The sequence below is a fragment of the Sinocyclocheilus grahami genome, unplaced genomic scaffold (genome assembly GCF_001515645.1).
Source record: "Sinocyclocheilus grahami isolate Dianchi unplaced genomic scaffold, SAMN03320097.WGS_v1.1 scaffold747.1, whole genome shotgun sequence".
Lineage (NCBI taxonomy): Eukaryota > Metazoa > Chordata > Actinopteri > Cypriniformes > Cyprinidae > Sinocyclocheilus > Sinocyclocheilus grahami.
In genome coordinates this window covers 204513-218962 of record NW_015505926.1, presented here as the reverse complement: position 1 = coordinate 218962, position 14450 = coordinate 204513, and the positions used below count along the sequence as shown (strand labels likewise).

The 14450-nt window shown below is 40.3% G+C and overlaps 1 protein-coding gene across 1 annotated transcript; it reads left to right on the top strand.

Moving 5' to 3' along the window:
• Positions 1-8324: 8324 nt before the first annotated feature.
• On the top strand, positions 8325-10167 carry bhlhe23 (basic helix-loop-helix family, member e23). The gene has a single exon (XM_016245187.1). The coding sequence runs from the start codon at positions 8604-8606 to the stop codon at positions 9285-9287; it is 684 nt and encodes a 227-aa protein (XP_016100673.1). The 5' UTR covers positions 8325-8603; the 3' UTR covers positions 9288-10167.
• Positions 10168-14450: the final 4283 nt, after the last annotated feature.

Sequence of the window (14450 nt, the reverse complement as noted above, 5' to 3'; positions counted from 1 at the left end):
TTTCTACGGACTTCCTGAAGACATTGTCTCGGACCGTGGTCCTCAGTTCACTTCCCGAGTTTGGTCCGCGTTCTGCCAACACCTCAATATTAACGTCAGCCTCACTTCTGGATACCACCCACAGTCGAATGGCCAGGTCGAAAGATTAAACCAGGAATTGACCCGCTTTCTGCGTGCCTACTGTCATCAGAATCAGAGCGACTGGAGTCGCTTTCTCCTGTGGGCGGAATACGCACAGAATTCTCTCTGCAAACCATCCACCGGCCTTACGCCTTTTCAGTGTGTACTCGGTTTCCAACCACCCCTGTTTCCCTGGTCCGGAGAACCCTCCGAGCTCCCTGCTATCAACGACTGGCTCCAGCGAAGTGAGGAGACATGGAATGTTGCTCATGTGCACCTTCAACGTGCCATCCGCAGGGTCAAGGAACAGGCCGATCGTCACAGGAGGTCAGGTCCCGCTTACCTCCCAGGACAATGGGTCTGGCTCTCCACAAGAGACCTTCGCCTTTGGCTTCCGTGCAAGAAGTTGAGTCCCAGGTACGTGGGTCCATTCAAAATCATTAGACAGATCACACCTGTATCTTACCGTTTAGCTCTTCCCTCTAATTATCGTATCTCACCCACCTTTCATGTTTCCTTGCTCAACCCCGCCGGTGGTCCGAGAGGAGAGAGGGACCAGGAAGAGGCCGTGAACGAGAGTCCCCCTCCCATCATCGTGGACGGCGAGGAGGCGTACCAGGGACAGGAGATCCTGGACTCCCGAGGCCGAGGCAGGTTACTGCAATACCTCATTGACTGGGAGGGGAATGGTCCTGAGGAGAGATCGTGGGTTAATTCTCAGGATATCCTGGACCCTTCACTCACCACTGAGTTCCATAGAACCCATCCTCGCAAACCAGCCCCTCGCTCCCGTGGAAGGCCTCGGTGTCATTCTCCTCCTCACTTCAGGAGCCGCTCGCAGGGGGGAGGGCTCTGTCACGAATCGGGCCTCTGTGGCTCTCTCCGACGGCCTCCGGAGGGCACCCTCTCCCGAGTACTAACTTTCATGGACTACATTTCCCAGACACCCCGTACCTGGGGCTGATTACGGCACAGGTGTTCCCCCTTAGCTTCCCTATTTAAGCAGCTCCCAGACTCTCTATGGTTGCGAAGTCTTGTATTGCCCCGGCTACATTTCTGAGCGTTTATCCCCTTTCTTGTCATCTCTTGTGTATTACCTCGGACTGTTCTTATTAGTGTGATTCTCTGCCGCCTGCCCCGACCCTCGCTTTGCCACTGTTTATTCCCTTGGATTACCCCTGCTGTACGTGACGCTGTTGACTGAATACTGCCTGTTTTACTCTGCCTGTTATTCTAATAAAAGCTGCAAATGGATCCGCACGCCTCTGACTCAGCGTTACAGGGGCATTAAGGAGGAAGACTGAATTTTACATTCATTATACATTTTTATAAATGCAAGAGAATCTTAGCAAGACATCAATAAACAAAAAAATGACCTTTTTTCTGTCAGGACAGTAGTAATATTTCTTTAAAAATATGTATTGATATTTCTTTCTTTTCTATATTTAATTATAAATATAGAAAAAAATCAAAATATAGAATTTTTATATAGAAAAAGTATGAAATTTTATGGCCTGAGAACAGTTTCGTAATGGTTTTGTATTGAGTGATAATTTTGGTTAAACACAAATAAAATAAATGGAAAGATACATTCATGTTAAACACATTCGAGTGATAATCCAATTCATTTGAGAATTATAAATGTTGCTAGTTAGTTTTAATTTATATAATCTATAGTATGTCAATTTAATATGCCTAATATAATTCGAATATATTTCCTCAGATGTGTTATGCATAGTAATGCATGCCTACAGAATAAGGTACAAAATGTCAGTTTACCCTTTTCTCATCATTACCCGAAGTGCTTGTTCACTCCGAATATGTTTGTTTTTGCTCCAGTAGATTTTGGAATGAATTCAGTGTGACCTCTCTGGCCTCTCTGACCTATTATCTCCATGGTGACCGTCCCATAGCGACCAGCCTCATCAATCAGACACAGCGACAGCTCATCTGTCCCCTGCACCGCACACACCAGGGCCTTCAGCCAGATGTTTGCGCGACAGGAGAAATGGCTCCTCCAATCAATGAAGCCGCTCTGTACGGTATAAGGAATAGGAGCTGACACAGTCGTAATGGTGTTCAAGGGCTCGATGCAAGCAAAATTCTGTTGCGCTTTGTTTTTCCATATTCAGATTATTTGTGCATTTCAATCACAAATGCCACGCAGGTTCACTGATTATGGTTTAGCAAGATGAAAAACTACACCTACAATTTATATGGGCAGAAATTGCACAGCCGAATGAAATCCTCACATTTAACAAACATTTCAATTACAGCTCTGACATCATTCACAAAACCATTTTACTTCAGCTTTGTTTATTTCCATTCTTTCAGACTCTAAAAACGTGAAATAAAAGAGGAGCGATTTGGAAAAAGTGACTAATTCCTTTTGTTTTCGAACAAATTGTGAATTTCATCAGGGCTGATCTCGACCCGCTCCGGTTTTCCGCAGTCTCGGGATGGGAGAGGAGCAGAGCGTTGCTCCTTTAAGAGGTTTGAATTTGACTTTAAAGTGGGTCACAGTAAAAATATCTTCAACAATTATTCACGCAGCCCTCCCTCTCTTTCTATACCTCCTCTGCTCCTCTCTAAAATCTGCATGGTGCTGCAGTGCTGGAGTTGAGAAGCAGGAGAGATGACTCTTTTGTTTTGTCACAGGCGGATCTGATGAAATGTTGGTGTAACAAACGATTTCTTTTGCAGTAAACGTCTGCACTCAGCCTGTGATTACCATCTTGCCCACGTCACGCCTTCTGTGCAAGCAGTTGTTGTTTTTATTATTGACTGTTTTGATGCTGAGACGGTAATAGTGTGTTCTGTCCAGCGTTTTCCGCAGTCTCGGGATGGGAGAGGAGCAGAGCGTTGCTCCTTTAAGAGGTTTGAATTTGACTTTAAAGTGGGTCACAGTAAAAATATCTTCAACAATTATTCACGCAGCCCTCCCTCTCTTTCTATACCTCCTCTGCTCCTCTCTAAAATCTGCATGGTGCTGCAGTGCTGGAGTTGAGAAGCAGGAGAGATGACTCTTTTGTTTTGTCACAGGCGGATCTGATGAAATGTTGGTGTAACAAACGATTTCTTTTGCAGTAAACGTCTGCACTCAGCCTGCGATTACCATCTTGCCCACGTCACGCCTTCTGTGCAAGCAGTTGTTGTTTTTATTATTGACTGTTTTGATGCTGAGACGGTAATAGTGTGTTCTGTCCAGAGTGGAGATCCCGCGATTGACATGCCCCTCGGCCAATTGCATCCCTTGTTTGTGACACGTTCAGGTGGATGGCGTGGAGCATGCTCAGTCTGTTTCGAGAGCAGCTAAGCAGTGCAGGAGTGAATGGTACAGCACTGCAGCATATGGGAGTCTGTCTCTCTACTCCCTGTAGGTTTAAACTGAACATCTTCAAATTAGTCAGAGAGAGATCAAAGCAGCCCTCGCCATCCTCATCGAGAGGAAGGCTTTGAACTTCCTCCTCCCTCTCCTGTGAGTGAGTGTGTGTGCGTGAGAGGGAAAGAGAGCGAGAGAGAGAAGGGATGAGATGGGGTGGTGTGCTGGTATGGAAATGAGTGAAATCTCATGAGTGTGTTTCTGAGAGGTGAGAGAGTTTCTTTTTGATCACGTGTGTGTGTGTGTGTGTGTGTGTGCGTGTGTTCATGTTCATTCATGTCATTCACTTGCACAGATTTTATTCCTTGGAATTCATTAATTACTTGGTTCGTTTAGTTATGATTTCAGCATTTAAATACTTTATTATCTCATGTTGTAATCAGAAACTGTCCACTACATCTGCCCTAAATACAGTATCATACTTATGTTATTCTCAATTTGAAATGGCTTAATTCAGATAAATGTAAATATATGATATATTTACATTTACAATATATTATATTATATTATATTATTATATAGGGGGCCTTTGAATAGTATGTTGGACAGTACTATAATATATTCTAGGAATGTTGATATAGGTAAATTAATTAACCACATTCATTTTGTAATTACAGAAGTGTCAGAACTATGTTTTTTTTTTTTTCAGATTTCAGTTTATATTATAATTAGATATATTAGAATTATTTATTAGGTGTTAGATGTGCATTAATTGTATTAATGTTAATTATATTAGTAAATATAGTATATTTTGATATATTCTTATATATTAGAATTTTAAGTCAATCCTGGCCCCCTGGCTGTAGATGGCTTTTTTTCTACATAAGTCATTTTTAATAACAAAACAAAAAAAAAACTGATAATAATTTTTTTTATTGATTTTTAAACATTGTCGTAAATGCACTGTATACTAAAATAAATCAAAATAAACTCAAAAATACAATGAATTAAAAGAACTGAAATCTTAAAATGAAGACTTCATTATAAAATCAAATCAATAAGAAAAAGAAAATCTGTAAATAATGTGCAAGATAGATGTTTTGTTAGAATATTTTTTAATAAATGGCTGATCTCGATGTTAGGTAATGTTTGTACGGTCTACCATTTTGCTGTAATCACTATGAAAGATTCGGAGGTTGTCGGGATTTTTCCACGCTCTGTGTTTTCATCAAATTTAAAAATAAAGTAAAAATTAACAAAACTTCATATGAGCTACACATTCATATTCTGCCTGCCTCTGAGACGGATATTTGACATCTACAGGTCACGAAGAGGCTCATAACAAGAAAGGCCTAGAATATCATGAAATACAGTGAATATATATTTATAGAGAGTATATTCGCCCATATAGGTGTATTCGCACCTTCATTGTTCTCATTGTTCTCAAGAGGTTTTTGTCCCTTTTTTTGCCGTATTTGCCCTGAGCCCTGATTATTTAAGAGTCTAATACTCCCATTATAGCCAAAGGTCGTTTTCTTTATTGCTTCTGTTCTTTGTGCTGGCACTTGTCATGTATGAATAATGGAATTAAAGCTGTTAAAATCTGATCTAAATTGTAAGATCGTTTTGTCAGACTTGTTCATCTGTGCACCAGTAGTCACCTAGCAACAACCAAATAAAAGTGTGAGCATTCTGTTGTCTGTGCCGTGTGTGGTTTCTTGCATTACTGAGCTGAAATGTCCTCTCACGCACATAAGCGTGTTTGCCATCATTATAGAAATGTATACGGAAGGTCAGTGGCTATTATATGGCTGAGAGATTATATTCCATTTGATTTTCTACTCTCTGGCCATTACTACACAATCTTTATCATGCTCAGTGGTCGTGATGTTCAAAGCGAGTGGGTTTGTGCAGCTTTTGTTATCTCTTCTGGCCCTTTGGAATCACACTTCATACCCAAAATGACTACACATGATGACTACTTTCTGATGTGGAAAATGGTTTGAAAACACAGATAAAAATGGGAATACTCTGAAATGTGCCACTTCTCTCACAATAGCCAAGGAGCCCTATAATTTCATGGCGTGTTAGGACAGAGGCAGGAGACATCTCTGGCGGGTGTTTGGCTGGAGGGCCTCGGAGCCTGATATCACACGCTGAATGATAACTCTCAGAGAACTGCTTGCCTCTGCTCCAAAAAAAAAAAAACTCCCGCTGATCACACGCTGCTGCCGCCCCGGCAATGGGAATAGCCTGGAACAAGAGAGATAAAAGAGGTCAGTCTCTTTGTTTGTCCAGCCATCCATCTGTCTGTTTATCTGTCTTTTCAAAGCACTATGCACAACTGCTGTGTGTGCTATGCAGAAACATCAAACAATCTTAAGGGGGTCTGAATACTTTCCGTACCCACTGTATATAAAATCATGTTTATTTACACACATTTCCTCCCCAGGTAGGCATACTTTTGCATTTTTTTGTATATTCCACATCTTCGATGCAGTATGCACATGTAGACGGTCTGTGCATGTTGGGATTTTGTTGCAATTACTATTATTTATATTTTAATGACACTGTTCTTTGTAGTGTGAGGATGCAGTGTTTGCATTTTGCATAGCTCTAGTGCTTTCACAATACAATCCAGAATTGTTTTACGGCAGCGCCCCCTTGTGTATTATATGAGAAAGCACAGATTGTCCTCTATAGATATGCTGTGTAGTTGTTTGGTTTTGTTTATAATTTAAGAAAAATGCTTTCATAGCAAACCTGAAATATATCAGCAGAGAAAATAGCTCGTGTTTTAGATCCTCAGTCAGGGACAAAACTTTAGTATTTTATAATTATTTTGTTAACTGAAATAACATTATTTCTACTCTTTGCCAAGGCAACGTTTTTATTTAGTTTAAGTTGATGTACTAAATTAACTAAAACTGAAATAAAGATAAATGAAAACTATATATATATATATACAGTATTTTTTTAACATCTAATAAAAACAATGAAATTACTACATTTAAAAAAAAAATATATATATATATATATATATATTACTAAAAACTATAATATTCTCTCAGTGATCCTAAAATAACACTGATTAGGAATACAAAGGCAGTTCTTTAACCACTTTAAATTTATATATTCTTCAGCATTACGTTTTAAATATCAAATGGTGTTACTTAAGATTTGAAGCTTTAGTAATAACATTTAAGAGTATTAGCAACATTTTTATTGACTTATTTTATTGGTGTTAGTTAACCGTATATTTTGCCTGGTTTTGGCATTGTACTTTTCTTAAATGAACACTAGATGGCGGTGCATCTTCATTGCATTAGGTCTGTGTTACTGAGCGGTCCATCTCTTCGTTTGTTGACTGTTCAGAAAGAGTTTAGCAAGTCTTGAGTGATGGTTGCAACTTGTTTAATAGTTTTAAATAAATGTTTTTGTTTCTGTAACATAATAAGAACTGTTTTCCAGGACGACTAAATTGTTCTGTGTTATTAACTACCAGGCCACTTCTTCCATAAAGAATCAACGTTGCGTTTTTACCAACCCGCAAATACCCATCTTCACATTTATTGTAGGTAAAGCGGGTTTGGGCTTTGGCTGGAGGTGTTGAAGCTCACTTTTGGGCCTCATCCAGACGATGCGATTAATCCCTCACAGCACGTGCTCACTTCCTCCGTGTGCAACAAGAGACAGGCGTCAGGTCACATATACAACAAACTGAATTTAGCCTGCATGGTAAAAAGAAAAATACTTAAGTGTCAATTTAGAGAAAATGTCGCCAAATTTAGTAATGGCTTCCATTTTTGGCCAAAAGGAGACTTAAAGATCAGTTCTACAGTACAAACCACCATTTCATAGAAAATTTATGAGGGAACCCATTGCTGCTAATTTTGCTCCAGTTTTGGGACTACAAACTGAATTCACTTTTGGGCCTCATCCAGACGATGCGATTAATCCCTCACAGCACGTGCTCACTTCCTCCGTGTGCAACAAGAGACAGGCGTCAGGTCACATATACAACAAACTGAATTTAGCCTGCATGGTAAAAAGAAAAATACTTAAGTGTCAATTTAGAGAAAATGTCGCCAAATTTAGTAATGGCTTCCATTTTTGGCCAAAAGGAGACTTAAAGATCAGTTCTACAGTACAAACTAAGGGCTAACAGTGGAGAACTGTGAATTCTCAAGCACGTTCAATCAGATGGTTGTGGTCATTTGCTGCAACTATAGTCTTTAGCTTTAAAGTCATACATGCATGGTTTGACTGTTTGTTATTTGTGTCTTCTAGTATCACAGATCTTAGTTTATTTAGCCTATTTACTTACTCTTAAGGCCAAACCACCATTTCATAGAAAATTTATGAGGGAACCCATTGCTGCTAATTTTGCTCCAGTTTTGGGACTACAAACTGAACCTCTCTGTAGTTTTTATTGGACAACTTTTTATGCACGGTTCAATAATAATAAATGAATTCAGTGGTCATCAAGTCTTCAATGATTTGATCACTTAGGAGATGTTCTAAATTTGTTAACCGATAAATTCACAAGGCTGCAAGTGGCAGAATAAATGTACGCTATGCATTAAGTTGTTTTGATCGTTAGTTAGCCTAACTAAAAAGAAACATTTCGTTACAGCAATACTGCGTTAATTCGGTGTAACTGATTGGAATATTACAGAATGTTAGGTGCAATGGCTGTTCACTACAATGTGCCGGCCATGAATCGCACTATGCCATCATTTGTTCAGCAGTTATCATTGCTATAGTTGAATTTAGGAGCATGCCCGTTTCTAATCTTCTTAATTAAAACGCCCTCCTGATTGGACAGAGTGATAATCCCGCGGGGCCTCGCGCTCTTACTCACTCGCGAGTAGGACTGCGCGCGATTCTCAATCTGCCCAGGGCGAGGGCAAGACGCACTGCAAGAACGCGCGCGAGTTCAGACGACGCGTCTAAAGTGCACGCAACATCGCTGTCTGCGCGGAAGAACGTGATAGGGGAAGAACGATCTCTATCAAAAAGTGTCTTCATTTTCAGCAGCCCTTTGGAGAACGCCAACGAAAGAAAAGGAAGAAGACAGCGCGAGGAAGCTTTCAAGAGCGCGCGCCAAAGTTTTCCATCCGCTCCGTTTTTTGTTTTAGTTTTATTTCGTTTCTCCAAAATGAATGCCGGCGAAGAAAACTTGCTGAAATCGATCAGCAACGACACCCTGCTGGACCTGACACAGCGCTACGGACAGTCCGCCTTCGGCTTCGGCGCTGGCCATGGTGCTGGGAGTCCTCGCCGCTTCTCCCTCACACCTGCCGCGGATTTCCTCTCCGGTCAAACGGGAAAGTCGAACGAAAGCGGCGGAGAGCAGACCAGCGATGAAGACGACGGCTTCGACCACCTCGAGTCTCGTAAGAGAGGCGCGGGCTTCGACGAAGAGAAGCATCCGAGCGCGCTCTCCAAGAAGCCGAAGGAGCAGAGATCTCTCCGGCTGAGCATCAACGCGCGCGAGCGGAGACGCATGCACGACCTCAACGACGCGCTGGACGGCCTGAGGTCTGTGATCCCCTACGCGCACAGTCCGTCTGTGAGAAAACTCTCTAAAATCGCAACTTTGCTTCTTGCAAAAAACTACATCCTAATGCAGGCGCAGGCGCTGGAGGAAATGCGCCGGCTGGTGGCGTATCTGAACCAAGGACAGACTATAACTTCGCCGATTCCCAGCGCGCTCGCGCCTTTCGGACAGGCGGCCGTGTATCCGTTTTCGAGCACGGCGCTGGCCACCTGCGCGGAGAAATGCAGCTCGTTCAACGGGACCCCGTCCAACCTGTTCAAACACTGCAACGACAAGCCTTGACTTCCACGCGCTGAACTCTTCCTGCTTCATCCTTATGTTGCTCTGAATTCGCGGTGTTTTGTTGGGAACGGGCTTGGGCTTAGGTCAGATTCAAACCCCCTGCTGTGTGTCTAAGTAACTACGATGATTTATTAGATAATACAACAAATAATGTTAACCGAGGGACACGGTATCTCTGGAGCAAGCTTTAAACCCCTCAATTTTTAAAAGCCTTTTCCCTTTTATCCCAAGTGATGGATTGAAAATGATTCGTATTTGTGTGAAAAACTAACAAGCAAACAATAAATTCTATGTTCACAGCTTGCGGAGGACTTATTTTTCAGTTCAAACATTTTCTCTTTCGGTTTCAGCGTTGCTGGTGAACTATGCAATTTACTGCAATTGCCCACAAACAGTACTTTCTTAAAAACCTGAGTCAGAAATGAATAAACGGAAGCTGAGCTGTCTCACCTCCACCGGTGTATTAGGAAACACGGTGTAACATTCTCAAATGTTTGGCCTAGAAATATTTTGTTTTTGTTATTGCACAATTCACTTGATTGTATTGTACAACTGAAGAATAGGTACTTGATCAAGCCTACAAAGTATTTGATCTGGTTGCGACATGAGTTTCATACTGTATATTGTTTATATGTCTTTATAATTAAAACATATTCTACGACCATCTCTGTTGTTTTCTCCCAAACATACAGTATATGCTCACATTAGTCATTCAATTTCTTTTCAAACTGTTTTAAAGAAATGAAGAATCTTTGCTGGAGGAAAACGTGAAGTGTTTGAAAGTTTTTTGTTTTTACAAATAATGCGACCTTTGACATGAACAAACTTTGGATTATGGTTTATTCATAGACCTCATGTGTACTGCAGACAGGTCAGTTTTTTACTGCTTTTGTTTCATATATCACATGCAATGTCATTTTGCAAATCATTTAATAACCATTAAAGGATTTCAAATAACGGCTGTATTGATGGTCAAAAATAAAAGCTTCAGTGGTTGCTATTGTTGTTAGTAAACAGGGCCTTAGCATCTGTACATACCAACACGAGTGTCTCTGCCACACTTCTATGTATTGAAGGCTTGTGTCACGTTTCTGGCGTGTAGTGGATTTATAATCTCTTAAATGAGACTGGTCTCTGGTCTTCACTGGTAAGATGCGTCCTGCTGCTGTTGTGCAGGGGCCGGAAGCGCCCCGGGGCCGAGGGGACCTGTCCTTGAGTGTTTGTGTGATCGTGAATCTGCAGTGTTCTGTAACCTACCCCTTCCACTTATTAACACGATTTCAGCGCCTGTCGTCCACAGCCTGCTAATGCATGAGCGCAGCAAAGGCACGCTCTTTAACTAAACCTTTTGTCAGTGATCTAACATTGAATCGATATATCACTTTGTTTTAGACTGTTCTTCTTGATGCTTTAGCCTCGGAGAATTTCGCTTTTAATCGTTTTACAGATGTATTGCGCAAACAGAGGAGCCAAATAAACACCATAACGCGTTTAAAATAATTGTGAGAATTCAATTCTTTCCTTAATACATTTAAGATGATATATTTTAAGTTATTAATTTGATGTAGGCCTGTATTGTAATTTTGACCTGTTTTGAAAAAAAAAATCGATTCCTGAGTAACTGCACGATTAAGGTGCCTTTCATATCTCCAATAAACATAAACAGTGCCGTTAACTAAGAAAAGCTGACGTTGACTGTGTTGTTATGGGCATTTTTATGACACATCAACAGTCTAACTTAATTTTATTTTATTTTATTTTATTTCACCATCAAGATAGACTTTTAGAATAGAACTTCTCCATGCTGTATTATCAAATGTACACATTTTCTTTAGAAAACACTTTGGCCTATTAGCACAAGGCTAGTATGGCTCAGTCCCGTTACTTTTGAAAGGAACTGCTATTCCAACATGTATTAAAATATTTGCCTTTAGCTTAATATGGCACAATGCAGTTTATTAACTTGATAAACTGCATAATGAAGTGTAGGCTAATGAACATATTTGAGGGAATTTTTAAAATCAAAAAACTACAATAATGAGTTTTTCATAATGTAAAACGCTCCCATTCGTGCAGTGAGCTACCTAAAAATATTGTTTACACATCAAAGAAGCATAACATTATTAAGGTGCCTTTCATATCTCCAATAAACATAAACAGTGCCGTTAACTAAGAAAAGCTGACGTTGACTGTGTTGTTATGGGCATTTTTATGACACATCAACAGTCTAACTTTATTTTATTTTATTTTATTTTATTTCACCATCAAGATAGACTTTTAGAATAGAACTTCTCCATGCTGTATTATCAAATGTACACATTTTCTTTAGAAAACACTTTGGCCTATTAGCACAAGGCTAGTATGGCTCAGTCCCGTTACTTTTGAAAGGAACTGCTATTCCAACATGTATTAAAATATTTGCCTTTAGCTTAATATGGCACAATGCAGTTTATTAACTTGATAAACTGCATAATGAAGTGTAGGCTAATGAACATATTTGAGGGAATTTTTTAAATCAAAAAACTACAATAATGAGTTTTCCATAATGTAAAACGCTCCCATTCGTGCAGTGAGCTACCTAAAAATATTGTTTACACATCAAAGAAGCATAACATTTCGTTTTTAATGTGTTTTATAGTCATTACAGTGAGATGTGTTCTTTAGAAACGTCAATTTAAAAATGCCATCACTTCTAATGAGCTCCAGTCTCTGTACCTGTCCACTAAGTGTGCGCTCGAGAGAAAGTGATCTTGAACTCGCGCTGCGTTAAATGAACAGTCATCACTCCCAGTCGGTGCGTCAATACAGTGTCGGGTCGTAACAGCATTGCACCGCTGGCCCGTCGAACCGGCGCTATCCTGACATATGACTTACCGCTGAACACTTCTGACAAGGAGGAAAGCGGCGATTTAGACTGACAAGCGCTGCTGTTTCAGTTTTCCTAATCACTCTTGATTTCATCTAGGCTAATTGGTGTGGATTAGAAATGTGACCGTTGTAATGACTTTTCTTGTTTAGCCTGTTCATTGCTTTTATGAACTTGTTTTAAGATGAGTTTCTGATGATTGTTGATGTGGTTCTGCTTCTTACAGGACCTCTGGTTTTAAAGAGGAATCTTATAATTTGCTAATTAAAAAGTTTTGCACAAAGACGTGGGATATAGCCTAGGCCTACAGCACCTATGAGAAAGTATCATTAAAAAGTTGTTCACTCACATGAGATGAAAAAGGTTTTATTTTACGTGGAACCTAAGAAGATATAATTAGTGGTGTTTCAATCGCTAATGAATCGTTTGTGACCGATTCCTTTCGTTCAGGTCCATTGCTTTAGCTGTAAATGATTCGGTGTTTTTAGCGAATCAGTTGAGTCGGTTGACTCGATAATAGCTCATAAAAGACGCTCCCTTCTTTTCTGTGGGTTCACTGCAGAATGATTTCATTACCGTAGCTGGGAGCTTCTGTTTATGTGTGTTTGTCGCTCTTTGCAGGCGGCTGTGGAGAGAGAAAAACATATGCCCTTAAGTGCCGGACTCTGCCGAGTGTTTCTGACAGCACTGCTGAGAGTCATTAAGCTCTTGAGGAAGCACATCACAGCTCTGCCCTCACTCATGTACATACGTATATAGCCGCACACACATGTTTGGGACTGCGAGCTTCGGCGATGCAAACAGGCCGAGAGCAACAAAGGGGAGATGGGGGCGGACTGCTGGAAACGGCGTTCAGGTTGGTGTTTGTTTATGCACAGCAGACACACAGACACTGGAAGGCACGCAGGCAGAATGTCAGAGGCCTCTGGAATCAGAAGAGGTAGTTTGGAAGGAAATACAAACGTGTATAAAGCAGTACGTCTGTATGTGGTGACCCTTGATAGACCTGTGTGTGCGTGAGCGCGGGCTGAAACGCTGATTTAGAGGGTACAGATGGTCCGTATGAGATAATTAGCTTCTTTTTATATCCCTTTGGTGCTGCTTTTTGTTTGTTTTCTTCCATGTCTTGTACTGTCTCTCCATTTATTCAGGTGGAGACGTGCATTTTTAAGAGGGGATCCCCTTCGGTGGTTCTGTGACATCATCACAGCCCCCCTGCTTGCGGCCCAGTTTGTCGTATGCGATGACCGGCTAAGTCATTTGGTTCCGAGGAGCTATGTGATTCAGGCCGACGTGAAGGACAATGCGGCATGACGGACCAGCCCTCCGTTCGTTACTCTAATCAGACGTGGATGCAGGAGGGAGGCACTGCCCGTCTATATGCCCGCTAACGCTCTTAGCGTGGCATGCAGGCCTGAACCCTCACCCATCGCCACAAGGCACCTGACACCATGCATTTAAACTGTAGAATTATGCTGGATGAGAATGAGGAGCGCAGAGGAGAAGAAAAGAATGTTAATGGTCCCAAGGAGGAAAAGCTATAGCTTCATACAGATGTTTTGGTGTAGTCTAGCAGACCCAGCTGCAATATCAAGAATCAGCATTTTGTTTTGGGTCTATTTAATTCCGCAGAATATTCCAGGTTTAATTTATGATCAGCATTTGGGGCATAATGTTGATTACAACAAAAAATAAAAAATAAAAAAGTAAAATAAATAAATAAATTCAACAAAATAATATTTTGGCTTCGGTACAAGTCCTCTAAATTTGTATCAATTTCCAGTTATCAAAAAATGAATGACCACTTGTCAAAAAAGGCAAAAATTTGGGCCAATACTGTATGTGAACATTAAAATACTCACTGCTTTAATAGTATTGCCACAAGATATAATATGGATGCTAACACAATTTTAGTGTGAAAAAAATTGCTTATTAACCATATCTGTGTAAAGTTACATCCACTTTTGCTTTGACAACAGAGTGCCAAATTTCAGCTCTAATAATACACAAGATTTAACAGAAAACTTAATTTAAGTACTTGTATAAAATTAACTTTACATTTCTGCTTTTAAATCATTCAAAAATGGCCCCCATTCACTTCCATTGTAAGTGCTTCACTGTAACCCATATCTTTGCTTTTTTTTAAGAAAAATAGGGACAGGTGCTAATTAATTTTTGTGGTAATTAACATGGTACACTTTAGAATAAGGTACATTATTAGGGAACACTAATGTATTGACTAACATTAACTAACAATGAGCAATACATTTGTTATACTATTTAAAAAAAATTAAAAA

Coding starts and splice junctions, on each gene's coding strand:
- bhlhe23 (XM_016245187.1), top strand. CDS start 8,604: ATGAATGCCGGCGAAGAAAACTTGCTGAAATCGATCAGCAACGACACC.